At 44.8% G+C, this 20,303-nt stretch overlaps 1 protein-coding gene and 1 long non-coding RNA gene across 2 annotated transcripts; both read left to right on the top strand.

Moving 5' to 3' along the window:
• The first annotated feature begins 4,036 nt into the window (after positions 1–4,036).
• On the top strand, positions 4,037–10,033 carry LOC115395957 (uncharacterized). Its single transcript, XR_003932337.1, has 6 exons — positions 4,037–4,131; positions 6,944–6,987; positions 7,889–7,963; positions 9,195–9,314; positions 9,691–9,810; positions 9,977–10,033. It is a non-coding gene; the product is annotated as an uncharacterized LOC115395957 (long non-coding RNA).
• A 108-nt stretch (positions 10,034–10,141) lies between these two features.
• On the top strand, positions 10,142–19,515 carry LOC115395956 (NLR family CARD domain-containing protein 3-like; the record flags this gene model as incomplete). The annotated part of the gene is made up of 5 exons (XM_030101667.1): positions 10,142–11,928; positions 12,541–12,714; positions 13,626–13,808; positions 17,558–17,731; positions 18,034–19,515. Coding segments are annotated over 5 exons (2,361 nt in total), but the record flags the coding sequence as incomplete, so codon positions are not given.
• Positions 19,516–20,303: the final 788 nt, after the last annotated feature.

The following is a 20,303-nucleotide window of genomic DNA, read 5'->3' as shown; positions in this document are numbered from 1 at the left end:
GCTCAAAAATGTGAATTCAGACAACTGCGGACATCTTTCAGAAAAAACACACATAAGATTGACAAATCAGTTCCACAGAAACTCACTCAGAGAATTGAAAAGAGCCCGATTACCTGAGCTCCACCCTCTAGTCTCATCTAGTGAACATCATGGACCAGCAAAGTCCTTTATGATGAGTTCCTGGATCATCCTGGGAGTTTGAGTCATTGTGAGCTGACTCCCTGCAGCACAGACCGGACTCCAGGCTGCAACTACGATGCTAACAGCTGTTAGCCAGCCACTGGACGAACGGACACAAAAAGGTATTTATGAGCTTATCTCACTCTGTAAATGATCGGGATTGGGCGTGGGTCCAAAATCTTCGGAGTATTCCTTTAAAGCTTCTATTTTGACAATGAAAAATGCTAGAATCATGGGACCAACTGTTGTACAAAGCTCTTGAACTCCACTATCCTGTCAGGTTTGACTTGATATTATCACCAGCAGGGGGCATCACGATATGTGGTAAAAACTAAATTTCACTTATGTATGTCAGTTTCATTTGAAAAAATAATCCAAAGAAGCATGTTCCTCATCACTCTAAACCCCTAAATGTACTTATTTTGTATGTTTTACTCTTCTACTTAGGGATAAGGGGTATTTTGAAGATAGAACTACAAATTGTAATGGCGGGAATGATGCAAGTCTATGTGATGACGTCACCGATTTTGTAGTTCCTTATGGGGTTTGAACGTAGGGTTACGTTTATGAGCTTATGAACGCCGATAAACCGTATGAACAGCTGAACATGTGCTACTGGTAAAGGGTAATGCGTGTCTTATGAATTGAGTGTGAAGAAACATCGATCTGGATTTATTTCTGTGATTTGCCAGCAACTGTGTGACTGCTAATGTTGCTATTCCCGCGAGATCTTGTGTTCTCGCGATACCGACTGTCTCGCTCTCTGGATGAGCGGGTTTTGTTCACTGACAGTCTATAAGATGATTTTGGCGCAGCGTCCCGGGCAGATGTGGAAGCACGGATGATCTGGTGCATAAACCTGCCGAACAGATGTGCATATGAGAGGCACGCGGCGGGTTATTGTGCATATCGGACCACCCGTCTTGTTTTTCACTACGATTCCCATGATGCATTGCGGTTCTGTCACGTGAGCAAACAGAGCCTGCGTGCTTGTAGCTAAGCTAGCTGGTGCACACAGAACTGCGAACATTAAGCTCCGGGCACACTGTCCACTTCTAACCTGTCAGTCACCAGAATCACACAATTTGTCCTCCAGTCTCCCAACCGGGGAGCCCGGTGCGCCGCTGCACAGCCCAGTCGCCCGCCCGCCCGCCGCCACGAGCGGAGCAGCGGAGCAGCTGAACCGGCTGCCCGCAACTGAGCTGTCGGCAGCCGGTGAGCAGTCGTAGCTACTTCCTGCGCTGCATGTCCGTTCCTCCCCGGTCAAAGTCGCTTTGTTATGTCGCTTTGCTCACTTTTGAACACATTTGAACTGAGAATGGAACCACGTAGATCGCCAATATGTATTTCCACCATACAGAGAGTGGATAATTTTTTTTCTCCCCTTTTATATTTGAATGGATACTATCGCGATGTTTCCAGCATGTTCCTGTTCAGCAGTGTGGCTGCACACATCTTTAAAGTTACCTTCAGCGTGGACAGGGCAATAAAACAGTAAAACTGGCTATTATTTGAGTGTCTGGATAAAAGAAACAATAGTTTAAGCCTCGTTTAATCGCGAGGGGGGCGTGGCCAGGCGACTCTCATTGAAATGTATTAGTTTAAAAAGAGTGACGTGGGACATGAAAAAACTGTGCAAATCGTGCTCCCGGGCACGATGCAATAGATTAATTTACGTGACTCATTACACGAATTGCCGTGAGACTGGGTTGTGACGTCACACGGAGAAGATGGCTCCCCTGAGCCCCCCTCCCGCAGGCCGTTGGCAATCAGCGTTGCTGCTTTTTGTATCTCCGGTTACGGAGATAAACTTTGACCATCGTCTGAAAGCAACAATCAAGCAAGAGCAAGAGTCTGAAGGGTCTGCGCTTGGTGAGTTTCTAACAGGAAAAGATGTTTTCGCGTGTCTTTGCGTGTAGAGAAGCTAGAGCTAAAGAGCTAAAGCTCACCAGGTATTTGTTTTGAAGCGCTGATTGGTTGAAGTATGCTGTCAGTCAAAGCCCACAGGGGAAGAGGCGAGACTTTCAGTGAAACAGAGCGTTTTCTCTTCAGGGTTTCAGAATGGGGTATTTTCACAGCTTCACTACTTCCTGAAAATAGCTGTGCACATTCATTTCCTGTCTTGCATTATTGGCCAAACTGATTAATCCAGGTGTGTCTTGTTTAGACTGCTGCAACAAGACACACCTGGATTAATCATTTTGGCCAATAATGCAAGACAGGAAATGAATGTGCACAGCTATTTTCAGGAAGTGGTGGAGCTGTGAAAATGGCCCATTAGCCCCTTTAAAGGAAACGTTACTTGAATTTTAACATACTTGGAGTCAAATTAATTTCTTATGCAATTCTATACACTTTCTTTGAGATAATGTATTTGAGTTAATGTTTTCAATAGTTTATATTAATATTTACATGGAAAATGTCTTGTTTTAGGTCAGTTTCTGCTAGATTCTTTGACTTATTGAGTCAAAATCAGCATTAAAGCTTTCCTTAATTTACTTCGTAGTTTAGTTGTGTGTTTTAGCAACAGTATTAATATGTCTTCTATTAATGATCAATAAGGTGAGTTGTGATCCCTGCCAGGGCAGACAGCGTGGATGTATTTTGTAAGCACTGGATGTTTATTTTGTTATCCTTTCAGTTTCGCTTTTACCGTAATGATGAGAATATGTGCACCCCACTAAACAACGTGTCGTCTGGCTTGACTGCACACTCTGAAAAGTAACTCAGAGGAGCTTCTAACACCACTTGATTTAATATATGGATCCAAGTAAAAATTTGTAATTAGTTGATTTTGATAAACTTTCTAAGTTCCAAACCTATTTTTTTCAAGTTATGAAAAAGTTGTTATGTTCTTAATTACATCAACTTAATTTTGCTTGCAGTTTGAACTCAAAATTCATTGTTGATGGGTTTAAAACAAAATTCAAGTTGTTATAACTTCACAAACTTGACTTGATAATTTGATTTTGTCAACGTTGACTTCACAATTTGAAGTTCCCTCTCGCCACACACCATGCCTGGACAAGTTGGACAGTGGGTTAGCAGGATGAAAAACCTTGATACAAGCAACATTTCATGGTGACTAAAATTCATTTTTAGTAGGGTAAGGACACCACATCGGCATGGTTAGAGTTGGTCACAGCATAAAGGAAACAGGCTCTTTGAAGAATTTAACAAAGATGATGGTAGTGCCACAATGCATCATGGGAGTTTGGGATGAGATATTCAAGATTTAAACATTGAATTCATGATTTATTTCGATGTTCTGATGTTAATAGTGTTATTGGTAGTTGTGTTTGGTCGTGTTCTTGTTGTTCAGTTAATCTAAAGTTGAGTTACTTTTTGTGTCAAACCTGGAATGAGAAGTATTGAGCATTTAATCTGCTCCTGCTGCTGCTATAAATCTTAGAGAGTTCAACAGAACAGTTCCCATCTGCCTCTGGGCTTATTAATAGCCTGATATTGTCTGTGCAGAATCAGTCCACAGTGCCCATGACAGCAACGTCTTCTCAAATACTCTCAACATTAAGGATCAACAGAAACTGGCCATTTTAACAACTTAAAAGTGGGCAACCAATTCATTTGAGTTACCAACTTAAAAATCTTGCATTTATTAAGTAAGCAGTACTTAAAATGATCTTTGCCTGATGACAAAAAATGAATTCACTCAAAGTAATATAGTTTGTTGATTCAATGTAATTTCTGAGGTTGCCATAACTTAAAAAGACTAATGCTAACTGTTGCGTTGATTTTTTTTGTTGAGTCTAGAAATTTCTTTTTAGAGTGCAGTCACCGGTCCTCCGGAGCAGCGAGCTGCGTCTCCTTTAAAAAACATCCTGCTCCTCTGGTGGAGATAAGGTCTCACATCCAGATCGTGGCGCAGTTCACTTCACAAGTCTCCGTGTCTCCAGGATCTCTGCTCCGTCTGACTGGTCCACAGGAAGAAATGTGAGTTTTAATGAGTCTCACTGTCTCCCTGTGTCCTGATGTTTAGCTGCTTTTAGTGTCATTTCAAGCTGAAAACTGAACCCATGGATTGATTTCATGCTTTATCTTCCACATTTGCTCTGAGTTGCCTTGCTTGGTTTCCTTTATCTGTATTTTCTCACTGAGAACTGAGACTCCTGGTGAAAGTGAAAGTAAAAAAGTCATTTAAAGGCTTCGGTTCTTTCTTTAGTCTCTTTGCTCTCAGTGGTTTCCAGTCTCTGGTTTGTTCTTGTCCAGAACCTGAAGATATCAGTGGCAGAGCCTGAAACAGAATGATCATTTTCTGATCAAATAGAGTCAATTATATATGTCTGCAGCACTGGAGACAGCACTGGACCGCACCCTGAGGACGGCGCTTTAGCGCCCCCTATTGGGCCACAGTTGAAAAACCAGACACCGAACTGTCAGGACAATGCTTTTTATAATAGAGAGGTGTGTGTGTATAATATATATAATATATACATGTATATATATATATATATATATATATATATATATATATATATATATAAAAAGAAAAATTAAAAAAAAAAATTAAAGATTATTTCAAACAAAATATTTCTTATCTTGATAACTTGGTTTCTCAGACTGTCATTTCAAGAAATTAAGTAAATCATATACCTGTGTTGGTATCAGCTAATATGTTAATGGAATCATATGTTGTCATCTCTACATTTCAAATAAGGCAGTTTAAAAAGTTGAAAAGAGGTGATCAACAAGGACAACTCTGAAGACACATTTCTATTTTTTTAAGGAGTAAGATGATGTAAAACTAAAACTAAAACACAAACAAAAGTGATTTACTGCGACGGGGACTCCTGCTGTGAAATCTGTGACCTTACGTCCTGAGGGATGCAGAGAAAAACATACACATAAGCCTACATAGCATGGATATATCCAATAAACTGTGCATATCTTAGATTTTTACTGAGCCTAAATGTATTTTTAACGGTCAACAGTTCATGATCAAAAGTTTTTTAACTTGAAATTTGAAATGTTGGTTTATTTGGAGTGACATCTCTGTCCATGACACGATCAGTCCTCACGGTGCTGTTGGGTTCTTCAACTTGGTCTTGATAGTGGGGGAGGGGCGGCAGACCCCCCTTAAACAAACGTCCTACCCCCTTGAAGCTCGAGTCCGGAGTTTTGACGGATTGAGAGTTTTTTTAATCCTCAAAAATAAAATGTTTTCAAAAAAGGGGGAGGAAATTTCCTTTCAAATGATCAATTCTGTGTTCTTTGAGATCCTGGTTCATCTGTTAAAGCTCATGTTCGGAGTTTTGAAAGAATGAGAGTTTTTTTTTAATCCAACGTCTCAGGTTCCGCCCTCCCTCTTCTTTCGTGAGCGACCAAGCCACGCCCCTTTAATTGTGCACGCACATTATCCATCGGGTGAAAATGAGAGCCTCCGACTCCTACAGCATCCTCCATGTTGAGCTGTTTACGGTGGATGTTCAGCAGACAGTGGATATATCCGAGGAAAGCGCGGCGGCTGCTGCGTAGCTAACTCTCCTCTGCTGGGCGAGCGACCGTGCTCTCTGGCTGCTCCACACGTTGATTGACAGCATGACAAAGCAGAAGCTCGAAATCTATTGGCTGAAGCTGACCGGCGCTTTTTCGGATAACATGGGGGTCTATGAGACGAAGGCGGGGCTCATAAATACATTTTTATATTGCTTTATGCTACTAATATATTATAATATCAAGCCAGACTGACACATTTATGCTCTGTTAAAAAATGATACATACATTGGAAACGAACGGAAACTCCGGACACAAGCCTTAAATCAAACTTTTAGAAGCTGAGAAATCATTATAGATGAGCCACAACCTGAATACAGACGAGAATTACTGCAGGAGCTGAGAAATCCCCGGAAAAGGCTGAGAAGAGATGATTGTTTTCATCTCTGCTTCCCTCTTTCCCTCTGTGCGCACTGCAAATGCTCAGACAGCAGAACCCCCTCAGTGAACTGGTCCAAGGCCAGTTCTCCAGCTGGACTCTGAGGGTCAGAGGTCAGTGTGTCCAGTTAGGCAGCAGTGTGAACCCTCTGAGGAGCTTCAGCAGAAAGGAGGTTTCCTAAAAAGCCGAGTTTCTCACCTGGAGCCAGACTGCTGCTGTTCCTGGACCTGGAAGACCTCGGCTGTGAGAGCGGCTCACCCTTCACTCTCTGGATTCACTCTGTGGACTGATTTCAGCTCTGATACATGACAGACTCTGCTCTTTTCTACTGACTCTGGTTATTGATCATTTACTGTTTGAACTCGTGTTTGATCAGAAATCTCTTTTTCACTGAGGGCTTTGCGGTCCTGTCACACTGGCTGAAGCTCCACCTCCCTGACGGGGCGGGTGAGACGGGCCGGTGGTGCCCCCGGGGCTGTGGGGGGCCTCAGGGGGCCCTGGGGTTCCCCCACAGCCCCGCCCTCACTGTCATGGCAGCGCGGGGTTTCACCTTCGCCCTCTGACTCGTGTGCGTTGGACTCCTCGGTCCGTGTTTTTTGACGGGTGTGGTGCGTCGCCCACAACGCCACAGAGCCCTTGGGCCTTCTGGGACGTGGGCCGGTCCCCGTGCTGGTGGGGCCATGTGGCTGGGGGCCACTGAGGACAGTCACACCGGGGGCCAGGGGGCAGAGGGAGGTCCAGGCAAGGGGGGGGTTGATGTGATGTTCTGTTCCTCTGAATGGTGATTATTGATCTGAATATTGATTTGAAGAAATATCATGTTCGTGTGTGTGTGTGTGTGTGTGTGTGTTGCTGCTTCCTCTCTGACTGAAGATGTCTGGTGTGGATGAAGAGGAGGACAGATCAGGTGTGGACAGGTAAGAGACGTCAGCTGCTCCTGTGGAGTCTCTCTTCTCTTCAGTCTGTCTCTCAGTGTTTGTTCCTGCCTCCACAGAGGAAACTGACTCTTCCACTGTTTGTGTGTGTGTGTGTGTGTGTGTGTGTGTGTGTGTGTGTGTGTGTGTGTGTGTGTTCTTGTATTTCTATCCTTGTCGGGGCCAAATGTCCCCACAAGGATAGCAAAACGTGGAACGACGTGCCTTGTGGGGACCTTTTTCCGGTCCTAAGTAGGAGAAACAGTGTTTTCTTGACCATGTTGTTGTTACTGAAAAAAGTAAAAGTGCAAAAACATTTCTTTAGGGTTAGGCTTTGTTGTGGTGTGGGTTAGGGTTAGGGTAAGGGTCAGGGTTAGGGGCTAGACATGAATGGGAGTCAATGGACGGTCCCCACAAGGATAGAAGACAAGACTGAGCGTGTGCGTGTGTGTGTGTGAACCTTCCTCTCTAGGTTGGACATGTACGTCTCACATGTTGGATGAATGTGTGTAAACTGTTAGAACCTCCCTGATCTGTCAATGAGCCCACAGAACATTTGGACCTGCTGTCAAACTCCTCATTGGGCTGTGTGGGTGTGACCTGTGTGGGGTGGCTGTGGTTCAGTGGGGAGAGCAGTCGTCTTGCAATCGGGAGGTTGTTAGTTCGATTCCTGTCTCTGCATGTCAAAGTGTGCTTGGGCAAGACACTGAACCCCGAACTGCCCCCAGTGGATGCCTTGCATGGCAGCCGCCTCCACTGGTGTGTGAATGGGTGAATGTGTCAATGCAGTGTAAAAGCGCTATATAAGTGTAGACCATTTACCTTTGACCTCTGTCATGCTGTGTTTCCAGTGAACTGACTGAACCATGAAAGCTGTTTCTGAATCCTCTTATTTCACTCTCAGGTTGTCTCTGAAGAGTAATCGGTCCAAAGGTCGTCCCCCAGCCTTAAGTGTTGAACCTGGACCTTCAGACACAAAGTAAGAAAGTGTTTCTGTTTCATTTAATCCATTCCAGTGTGTATCGACTGTGTTTTGACAGGAAATTGTCTCTGATACAGTTGAAACATTTCAACGTGTGATGATAGATTTTGATCCAGTAAGAATGGAGATTGTTAAGATATGCTCTCACATTGTTATATTTTTTTTTTCAAATGTGTTTGGGCAATTTACTTAATTTATGCCACCTGTGAGTGGGTGTCGTCACTTTCATTTGCCTTCAATAAAATGCCTCAGGAAAAACTGAGGGCAGTCCACTGCTGGCTGCGTAAAGTGAGGCGCTGTCTCGTCTCCAAATATTATTTTCTTCCGTCTTGTAATGTGTGCATCATTTTTGTGCCTATGCTGCTGCACATTGCTATGCTAAGAGGTTATGGGCCCAGCCAAGCTGTAACCTGGAAAAGACTCTTAATGCAGCACTTAATTGATCCAAGGTGCGCGCAATCTCTCGAAGGAGCTACACCTGTGGCCACAGCACAATGACGGCAAGAAGGAAAGCAGAGCTGAGTGCAAGCCGCTGGTCTCGCTTGGTTTTTGATGGCGATGAAAATAACTATGAGTTATGGGAGACAAAATTTTTGGGGCATCTTCGCCTACAAGGTTTAAAAGAAACCATCCTGACAGTGCCCGCAGATGCGGCGGATGAAGCTGAAGTGGCAAAGAACGAGGAGGCCTATGCGGAGCTCATCCAGTTCCTCGATGACAAAAGCCTGTCTCTGGTGATGCGGGAAGCACCCGATGATTGCCGAGCGGCGCTGACAATTTTAAGGAATCATTTTTGTGCCTATGCTGCTGCGCATCGCTATGCTAAGAGAGATGCTCCTGAATTTAAACTAAAAGTGGGAAAACCGACAAAGTAGACTGACCAAACCACCAGATAGGTTGAAGAGAACATTTTCCTGATTGATTCACTGTGACTGACCTGATGGTGATGGAGGTGGATGTTGTATTGCTGCAGCACAGACATGAAGCAAAGACGGTTATTGATCCACATTAGCATGAACTGTGCTTACCAAACTCTCTCTCTCTCCGTGTGTGTGTGTGTGTGTGTGTGTGTGTGTGTGTGTGTGTGTGTGTGTGTGTGTGTGTGTGTGTGTGTGTGTGTGTGTGTGTGTGTGTGTGTGTGTGTGTGTGTGTGTGTGTGTGTGTGTGTGTGTGTGTGTGTGTGTGTGTGTGTGTGTGTGTGTGTGTGTGTGTGTGTGTGTGTGTGTAGGCATCAGCACCTCAGACACACAGCAGAGTCTTCAGGTTCCAGCAGGTTGTCTCTGAACAGTGACTGGTCCAAAGGTCTTCCACTAAACTTCAGTGTTGACCCTGGACCTTTAGACGCAAAGTAAGAAAGTGTTTCTGTTTCATTTCATCCATTCCAGTGTGTATCGACTGTGTTTTGGCAGGAAATTGTCTCTGATACAGTTGAAACATTTCAATGTGTGATGATAGATTTTGATCCAGTAAGAATGGAGATGCTCCTGAATTTAATCTAAAAGTGGGAAAACCGACAAAGTAGACTGACCGAACCACCAGATAGGTTGAAGAGAACATTTTCCTGATTGATTCACTGTGACTGACCTGATGGTGGTGATGGAGGTGGATGTTGTGTTGCTGCAGCACAGACATGAAGCAAAGACAGTTATTGATCCACATTAGCATGAGCTGTGCTTACCAAACTCTGTGTGTGTGTGTGTGTGTGTGTGTGTGTGTGTGTGTAGGCATCAGCACCTCAGACACACAGCAGAGTCTTCAGGTTCCAGCAGGTTGTCTCTGAACAGTGACTGGTCCAAAGGTCTTCCACTAAACTTCAGTGTTGACCCTGGACCTTTAGACGCAAAGTAAGAAAGTGTTTTTTTTCTGTCATTTCCTCCAAAGCAGAGTGAGAGATGTTGAGCTCACTTTCAGATTCAGCTCCAGTATTTTGAAGCAGTGTGAGAGTTGAAGATCTTTGTGCCTCTGCTGTGTGTTGTGTTGCTCAGAGTAAATGTTGCTTGGTGTCCACAGAGAGAAGAGGACTGATGTCTGTGAGGAGCAGCCAGAAAGATCCAGAAGTAAGAGTGGACATGTGTCTGCTGAGGAACTGGGACTTGTTGTTGTGTTGTAGAGACATGAAAGCTTGTTGTTTGTGTGCAGTGTGACTGTTGTTGTTGTCTCTGAGCAGGTGTGGGTCTGCAGCAGCTTCTAGAAGAACATAAGAAGAGTCTGAGGAGGAGATGTGAACATGTGACTGAAGGAAGTGATGAAGCAGGAGGAGGAAGCCTCCTCAACAGGATCTACACTGAGCTCCACATCACAGAGGGACTCAGTGAGGAGCTTCAGAGGGAACCTGAGCTGCAGCAGCTGGAGACAGCTTCCAGGAAGGAGAGCCTCCATCACTCTGCCATCAGGGTTCAGGACATCTTCAAAGCCTCGGCCCAGCAGCTCAGACACATCCGAGTGGTTCTGACCAGTGGCGTGGCCGGCAGTGGAAAAACCTTCTCGGTGCGCAAGTTCAGTCTGGACTGGGCCGAGGGCCTGGAGAACCAGGATGTCGAGGTGCTGGTGGTGCTCTCCTTCAGGGAGCTGAACCTGCTGGGAGAGCAGCCGTACAGCCTCCTCTCGCTGCTGGCTGTTTTCCATCCCACGCTCCAGAAGCTGACGGCAGAGGAGCTGGCTGTCTGCAAGCTGCTCTTCATCTTGGACGGTCTGGATGAAAGCAGATTTTCTCTGGACTTCAGCAGCAGCCGGCGGCTGCTTGACGTCTCCCAGCAGTCTTCAGTCGGCGAGCTGCTCACTAACCTCATCCAGGGGGATCTGCTGCCCTCGGCTCGGGTCTGGATCACTTCCCGACCGGCGGCGGCCCATCAGATCCCTCCAACATGTGTGGACAGACTGACAGAAGTGCGAGGCTTCACTGACGCCCAGAAGGAGGAGTACTTCAGGAGGAGGCTGAGTGATGAGGAGCTGAGCAGCAGAATCATCTCCCACATCCAGACCTCCAGGAGCCTCCACATCATGTGTGGAATCCCAGTCTTCTGCTGGATCACTGCTACAGTTCTGGAGCACATGTTGAGCAGCGAGCAGAGAGGAGAGCTGCCCCAGACCCTGACTGACATGTACTCCCACTTTGTGCTGGTCCAGACTCACAGGAAGAAGCTCAAGTACCATGAAGGACCTGAGACGGGTCCACAGGAGCTGACAGAGGCTGACAGGGAGCTTCTTCTGAAGCTGGGCAGGATGGCCTTGGAACATCTGGTCAAAGGAAACATCCTGTTCTACCAAGAAGACCTGGAGCAGTATGGTCTGGATGTGACTGAGGCCTCGCTGTTCTCTGGAATCTGTTCTCAGATCTTCAAGAGAGAGTCTGTGATCTTCCAGAAAGCCGTCTACAGCTTCGTCCATCTGAGTGTTCAGGAGTTTCTGGCTGCAGTCTTCATGTTCCACCGTTTCACCAACAATTGGAGAGACGTCCTCTATCCCATCACTGCAAGTTTACTTGTACCTGCTGCCCCATCTCTTGATGTTTTCCTGATGGTCTACCTTCAGATATCCCTCAGCAGTCCAAATGGCCACCTGGACCTGTTTATCCGCTTCCTTCATGGCCTCTCTCTGGAATCCAACCAGAGACTCTTAAAAGCTCTGCTGGGTCAGACAAAGATCAGACCAAGAACCATCAAGAGAGTCATCAAGAACTTGAAGGAGATCAACAGTCATAAAATGTCTCCTGACAGAAGCATCAACATCTTCCACTGTCTGACGGAGATGAAGGACCTCTCAGTCCATCAGGAGATCCAAGAGTTCCTGAAGTCAGAGAACAGATCAGAGAAGAGACTCTCTGAGATCCACTGCTCAGCTCTGGCCTACATGCTGCAGATGTCAGACCAGGTCCTGGAGGAGTTGGACCTGGAGAACTACAAGACATCAGAGGAGGGACGACGGAGACTGATCCCAGCTGTGAAGAACTGCAGGAAGGCTGAGTGAGTCCACATGTCTTCATGATCAATGTCTCAGTGATGATTGTAGAAAGTAGTCCCTGTAGTTCCTCTGTGGAGATGTTCCTCAATGATCTGTCATGAAGAACCCATCAGTCCACTCGTCCCATTATTCTCTAAATTTACTGCTGTTACTAAATGTAAACAATCCCCTCCAGAGGTCGGCTCAGTTCTCAGGATCTGTTCAGACTGAGGCTGTCAGCCTTCCTTCATGTTCTAATTCACATTCAGTCTGTTCTTGTCTGGAAAATTCAAATATATTCCAGTTTTTTAAATTCATCTCATCAGCCCTCAAAGAATAGAATACACTAGAATACAATAGAATTGAAAATCCTTCATTGTCATTGCACGGGGGGAATAATGAAAAGTGAAAATGAAAGTGAAAATAAAGCAGCAGATCTTCTCTTGATCTTCTTGAGACTGTTTCCATCTGATGAAATAATTCCTGTCAGACTCAGCAGGAACAGGACTAAAGACCTGCAGCTCAGTGCAGCGGGGCAGGTTGTGGAGTTTCTACAGGAGAGCAGGTCTGATGTCCAACAGTCCAACAAAGTGTCCTCTCTCATAACGTCCTGTCCTCTCTGGGTCTCATTACAGTCTTTCTGGCTGTGGACTCTCTGATCCTCACTGTGAAGTGATCTCCTCAGCTCTGAGCTCTGACCCCTCCCATCTGAAGCATCTGGACCTGAGTTACAACAACCTGAAGTATTCATCAGCGAAGATTCTGAGTGCTGGACTGAAGAGTCCAAACTGTAAACTGGAGACTCTGAGGTGAGTTCACTGTCTGAAGGTAGAATCTGTTGGGGTCAAAGGACTGAGAGGAGTTTAGGAGGATTCCAGATGTTGTTTGGACAGAGAGTGAACTGAGCTCTGCAGCATGTTGATGAGAGCTCTTCTCCTCCTGGAGGCTTCAGCTGTTTGGACTTTACATTTCTAAAGTCTTCCAGTCGGAACCGTCTTCAGCTCTCAGTCACTTCAACATCAAACTCTGTCCTCTAATCTCACTTCTTTTTCTCTTTATTCAGGTTGGGGAGATGCATTTTCTCCGAGATCAGCTGTTTTTCTCTGGCCTCAGCTCTGAAGTCCAACCCCTCCCTCCAGAAACATCTGAAACATCTGGACCTGAGCTGGAACCGTCTGCAGGATTCAGGAGTTTCTCAGCTGTGTGGTTTTCTGCAGAGTCCACTCTGTGTTCTGCAGACTCTGGGGTCAGTTGACTGTCTGTTCCTGTTGTAGAAGGAGAAATGTTTGTCAGCAGCTGATCTGAGACTCTGATCCTGCAGTGAGAGAGTGGACTGAGCTCAGCAGCAGCTGACTGCTGTGTGTGGACATGAGGAGGAGTGTGAATGATGTGTGTGATGAAGATGTGATGAAGATATGGGGTGGCTGTGGTTCAGTGGGGAGAGCAGTCGTCCCACAATCGGGTGGTTGTGAATTTGATTCCTGTGTCCCACAATCTGCATGTCAAAGTGTCCTCGGGCAAGACACTGAACCCTGAACTGCCTCCATTGTACGTCACTTTGGATAAAAGCGTCTGCTAAATAAAAATTGCAGAATTGTAGATTCACAACAACAGAACAGCTCATTGATCAGGACTCAGTAATGTGGAACTACTCATGTCTCCATCAATACATCTGATTGGTTCCTCCTCATTGATTCTGCTTCTTTCTCTCTTTATTCAGGTTGATTGACTGCATAATGTCAGAGATCAGCTGTTCTTCTCTGGCCTCAGCTCTGAAGTCCAACCCCTCCCTCCAGAAACATCTGGAACATCTGGACCTGAGCTGGAACCGTCTGCAGGATTCAGCAGTTGAGCAGCTGTGTGGTTTTCTGCAGAGTCCACTCTGTGGTCTGCAGACTCTGAGGTCAGACTCCATGTTTGAGTGTGTTTCAGTAAAGTAGTGTTGACACTAAAGGTCAGACATCAGGCTGATCTGAGAGTGATCCACTCTGAGGATCTCCAGGAGAAACGGAGCTTCTTCTCTGGTCTTTAGTCCTGTGACGGTGGCAGAGCCGTGTGCAGCTCCACATTTCAAAGCTTGCTAGAAGGAGAAAGGTACCGCAGTGGATCATGGACTGTGAACCTCTGACACGCTCCATGTTGACCTTCAGCTTTCAGAGCAGGTTGATCTCTCCTGGATCAAGCTGTCACCGATCTCCCAGCTGGAGCTCCAGACTCTCAGCAGCTCTGCAGACTCTGGACTCGTTGGCTTTCTGTCCAGTAACCTTGGCTGTTGACATGTCCTCCACTGGACTCTGCTTCTGTTTGGTCTTCACATCAATTCAGCTCTCCAAAAGATCAAAGATCAAATCAGGGAGGAGAAGAAGCCCAGTTCTTCTTTCACTTCCTCAGAGCTCCAACCTTCTGAAAAAGAAGAAATAGACACCAGGGAACAGTCTGATCAGTCTCATCTAAAGAGGATTCACTCATTTCTAACTCATTTCAGCTCACATTTACAACCAAAGTCAGAAGATATTCAGAAGCAAATGTTGAAGGATTTGAGTTCTGTGTGGAAGAGGTTAAAACTAAGTTTTCAGACTTGAAAACATTAAAATAAAAACAGGTTTTTTTAGTTAAAGACAGTTCTAAACTAATAAAAAGCCACAATATGTGAGTTACTATGTAGAACTGAATAAATATCAATCATTCATCTCCTCTTCAGTAAGTGCTTTAAACAGCACTCAACCAGCAGCCCTGTTCTTCCCTGCTGTAGCGTCCCCTGACCCAACAGACCAGCTGGACGGGGGCCAGACTTCTGATCACGGCTGAGACCTGACGTTCATTTCTGATGCTGCCTGCTGGAAACACAGAGCAACGTCATATGAAACATCTGCCAAGCTTCCAAAGCAGTGACAAGGAGAAGCAGGCCGGAGCCGTTCATAGCGTGTGCTGATCCAGGGAGCAGCTCCAAACTGACAGCAGGGGGCGCCATTTTTAAACGGCCCTGAGCAGCACGACTTCTGGTGGAAGTTAAAACAAAAGCCGGAACACAGAAACAAACTCAGCTGACGTGCGCCAGCTCCGTCTGTTGTTGTGTTTGAATGTTTGAATGAGTGTTCTTATCTGTCATGAAGCCACGTCCAAGACAAACTTCTGATTTTAGTGAAGAAGGGAAATAAAGTTTCTGTCTCTCTATATCAGTGGTGAGAGGGAGTGGACTGAGCTCTGTTGATGAGAGCTCTTCTCCTCCTGCTGGCTTCAGCTGCATGGTGATTGTGATCAGTTGGAATATCCCCATCTAAACCGCGACGCACAGAGAATGTCCTGAAAATCCAAACACAGCAGCAGCAGCAGCACGGTGGATCAGGAACAGTCCAGGCCGATAGCAGTGGCCTTTGTTTGTGCTTTGGTGCTGGTTCTGACCCAGCAGCAGTACTGAACACTCCTGTTCCTCATGGTCTTCATTAAAGAGAGAATGTGAAGAAGAAAGTGTGAATGGAGCCGGAGCTGTGCTGTACACATCCACGCCACCGTTTAATGAAGACATTTGTTTCCTCCTGGCTCCAGAAGTGTGGTGCTGCGTCTGTGTCTGCTTCTGACCTTCACCGTGTTTGTTTACCTCTGCGTTTGTGTTTCCGGTTGGTCTGGCGCCAGACGCTGCTCAGAACATGTGCAGAACACAAATGAATGTTCCTTTCAAAGGTGAGATTCTGATACGTGTTGATGTGACCAGATATTCAGGTTGGAAAAGGAGGAACCCAGGAGTCTAATTCAGGTTTTTAAAACCAGAATATGAGCAAATTCAGGATTTTGGTGATGTTTACACGACTGAGTGTAACCAAGTTATTGATAATATTCCAGTTTTGAAAGGGTTACTGACTGCATGGAAACGTAGTCAATCACTTCAACATCAGACTTTGTCCTCTAATCTTACTTCTTTCTCTCTTTATTCAGCTTGATGGGCTGCAGGTTGTCAGCGATCAGCTGTTCTTCTCTGGCCTCAGCTCTGAAGTCCAACCCCTCCCTCCTGAAACATCTGGAACGTCTGGTCCTGAGCAGTAACCCTCTGCAGGATTCAGGAGTTTCTCAGCTGTGTGGTTTTCTGCAGAGTCCACTCTGTGGTCTGCAGACTCTGAGGCAGGGGTTAATTTGTGCCGGATCCTGCACCTCTTGATTTTGATCTGTCTGTGTTCCGGGACCTCTATGGGCGGATCCGGTACCTCGTCACAGGAAGAAAAAAAATCGCGTTAATTGCATAAAGTTATATATATATATATAAACATATGAATTCACAGAACAAATGTCACTCATTTCACGTTGTTTAATACAACTAAAAGTAAAAAAATAAGTCATTTAAAAGAGCCGCAGATCTGCTGATGCTCTGAATCAAACCCCAACTCTGACAGAAAGTTGTTGCATCTGAGATTATCCATGAAGAGAGTAAGCAAAGGGCGAATGAAACATGTCTAAAAGACAGTTAAATTTACTGTCATTTTAAAAAAGAAGGAAGGGGAACGATGACTCAAAACGAGTCCGATAACACCAGCAAATGACACCAAGCCGAAACAGGGAGGGGGAGGAGAACCTGGACATGTTGGGCTGTTTTGGACAGTTAAATATGGTAAGCACACTGTCTGTACTTCGGCCGCTGTGCCAGATTTGAAATGATAACAATGGAAGATTTGTGTGATCCATTGTAAGCTCTGGCAGCTCCTGCTGCAGCTGTTAGCTTAGCTGTTAGCCACCGACGAACGAGCTGGCTTTGAACGATTCCTTCGTGCTCCAACATCAGTGTACGGGACACAGTCTCAACTTCTGAGATGTGGAAAGAAGATTTAAACGCTGAGCGTCTCAGACAGAACGGTAAAAGTTGTGATTGAGGACAGTTCAGTTCTGAGAGGAAGGATCTGAGCGGCTTCGCTGCGGCTTGGAGAGAACGAGGGAAACACTGTTCTGGTAGGTTTAGTTTATGGGTTTAGCTGGCTGTTTACTGTTCTGTTATTGTTTTATCTTCATCTGGTTGTTCAGTGACCATCCTGTAGCTCTCAGGACTAAGGGAGCTGTAGCTGACAGTTGCAAAAAAACCCAAACAAAAATTGGCTCGATGCCAAATGAAGTTGGCCCCCCTCAACCCCCCTACCCACCCTATAATAATATAATTATCAGAACATTTATACCATGGTTTCTATTTGAAATTTAGGCTTGTAAGTCCCACAGCATGGTACGTGGGCATTTGTATGTTGTTTTCAGCTGTTGTTGTTTTTTTTTTTGGTTTTTTTTCAGCACTGTTTTTTGTATGCGTTCTGGGACCTGTATCTGTCTTGATATTCCCACGCTGTCATGTGCACCATGTGTTCCGCTACCTTATGATTTACAAATTAAGCACTGCTCTGAGGTCAGTTGACTGTCTGTTCCTGTTGTAGAAGGAGAAATGTTTGTCAGCAGCTGATCTGAGACTCTGATCCTGCAGTGAGAGAGTGGACTGAGCTCAGCAGCAGCTGACTGCTGTGTGTGTGGACATGAGGAGGAGTGTGAATGTTGTGTGTGATGAAGATCCACAACAACAGAACAGCTCATTGATCAGGACTCAGTAATGTGGAGCTGCTCATTTCTCCATCAATACATCTGATTGGTTCCTCCTCAGTGATTCTGCTGCTTTCTCTCTTTATTCAGGTTGGAGAGCTGCAAGTTGTCAAAGATCAGCTGTTCTTCTCTGGCCTCAGCTCTGGAGTCCAACCCCTCCCACTTGGAGGAACTCGACCTGCGTTCCAACCATCTGCGGTCTCCAGATGTGCAGCAGCTGGTTGCTCTCCATCAGAGTCCAGACTGCAGCCTGCAGACTCTGAGGTCAGTAGATGGTTGGAGTGAGTCCATGCTGCTTTCAGCAGGTTTGGACTAAACACAGTCAGTGTGAGAACAAAGATCCAGTGTTTGACTCTCAGTGAGGCTGTGAGAGGAGAACGCTGAGCAGCTTCAGGATTGGACAGCAGAGGACACACAGTCAGCCAATCAGAGGAGCCACAGGCTTGTTGTGTTGGTCTGACAGTGGTGGTCCTTCATGAGCTCTGAGCTGCTGACTGCTGCTCTGAACAGGACTGAAGTCCTCACTGCTTCACACACTCTGATCATCACCTCTCTTCTCTCTGCAGGTGGAGGAGTGACCGAGAGCAGAGAGGATGCTGTGTGCTCTGAAGATCCTCTTCATCCTCCTCCTCTTCCTCCTCTCCACAGATTGTATCATCAGTAGATGTCCATGGCGTTAACAGAGTTTGAAATGCTGCCGTACTGGAAAATGTTTTTCACTCAGAACTTTTCACCTCACTGAATGTGACTCTATGGAACAATACATCCATCTGACATGGGAACAAGTCCTGGTTTTTCAAAGACTGCTCTGAGAGGAATATTTGACTGACAACTGATCCGTGTCCAACTGTATAATTATTCCCAAAGTTTTTCATTTGGACCAGAGAAAGCCACGCTCCAACTGATGGTTTGGTTGTATTTATTCTGTCACAGCAATTGGAGAAATCTTCTCAAATCACTGGAAATGACCAAAAACCACCATCTTGAAAAATTAAAGAAAAGACAAATGTACAGCGAAATACAAAACGGTCTTCCCCTAGAAAACGACCACTCAATCAAGCGCCCCCTAGTGGCCATGTAAATAATGTCACGGACACCACACACTGATGGAGGGTTTTTTGGAGGGTTGTTTGTTTTTTTCCTGGAGTGACTTTCCCTTAATAATTACACTTAACCACAAATATAATTCTCTGCATTGAATGACTTCAGTTTGATTTTCAGAACAGAACAAAATCTCTGAAATAGTTTCTGAAACAGATCAGAATCCACAATATGAACCATAAAAGCAAAACTACAAACATAAATCTATAGAATGGAGAAATCTCTGTATTATAATTTACACAAAGCTTCTCTAGAGACAAAAATACTCTTTATTTTCATAGTTTCCACTCGGTTTATGGGTGTGATAGGCAGTTTTTTCGTTTCTGCGTTCCTTCCGACGGCTTCCTCTGCTGAGCTGTCGGTCTGCTGCGTCCTTAGCAACCAGTCGCGGTTGTTAAGGACTCTGACCCCTGACCCGGAAGGGGTTGATGTGTGTCACGGACTGGATTTTTTCTTTAAGAATGGAGTTAAAAATGTTAATGAAATGTAAAATGTTTTCCCTTTTTGTTTTAACAATATTTCATGTGTTTTTGGTGTCCCCTAGTGGACAATCCTGTTACTTATATGTGGTGTGCATTTTATTTTGAAAAGAGCTTTATGTAGCGGAAGTGACGAGTCAACAGCTCGGGAAGCAGACGATGACAGCTCTCCATTTGTGCCGTCTCCAAGATCGTAATGTCTTTATATTTTGAGGTTGCATCGCCGGTCAGTATTTTAGTTACATTTAAAACATGTTTATTTAATCTTTGTAATGTTCTCTAGCAGCTAAGGTTAAACTTGACTGACTTTGATTTTGTACTAAGTTAATCGCCTGAAATGCAGGGTCGGCAAGATAACGTCTCGGCCATTTGTACAGTGTTCACATATATATATATATATATATATATATATATATATATATATATATATATATATATATATATATATATATATATATATATATATATATGTATGGGCTGTCACGATATCAAATTTTCTCTTCACGATTATCATGGGCAAAAAATATCACGATAACGATATTATCACGATATCAGCAAAAATTTAACTAATAATGGCACAAACATTCAGATTCATCTTTAATTTTATTTTTGTTTGTTTTCTTTCTTTTCCCAGATGAATTAAATTGAGAATACCTGTCAAATGATGTGTTGAAACAATATGAGAACAGTAACTGTACAACTGCAAACCAAAAGTGTAGTTACACTCAACTAATTAAAATCTGATGAACTGATTAACAGAGGATCCACAGCAGAGGCGTCATTTACGTCGGGCTGGTGGGTTATGAAAACCCACGGGCCCTTTTAGGGTGAAATCCTGTACCACCACCACACTGCCCAGAATTTTTGTTTGTTTGTTTAAATCCGAGGCGGAATGAGCAGCAGCTGCTTCTCTCCAGCCAGAGGCGCCGCAACTGGCTCGGGCCCCGAGCTGAAGGGGGCCCCGAGGGACGGCTGACCTCAGTCAATTTCAACATATATATATATATATATATATGTGTGTGTGTGTATATAGGAGGGGTGGGAGATAGTCAGCTTTACTTCATCCCTTTCGATCCAATATAAATGTGTTTATTATTATTGTATTGTGATGTATTGGATTGTACTGACTTTTTGTTACTGCTGAGCACTTTGAATGAAATTCTGCTCAAAATAAATAACCTGAATGAATGAATGAATGAAATGAATTTTTTACATGTTAGTGCATTGTATTAGGCTATATTACGGTCTCAAATCCA

Source organism: Salarias fasciatus, chromosome 10 (genome assembly GCF_902148845.1).
Source record: "Salarias fasciatus chromosome 10, fSalaFa1.1, whole genome shotgun sequence".
NCBI classification, from domain to species: Eukaryota; Metazoa; Chordata; class Actinopteri; order Blenniiformes; family Blenniidae; genus Salarias; species Salarias fasciatus.
This window is presented reverse-complemented; position numbering and strand designations above follow the sequence as displayed.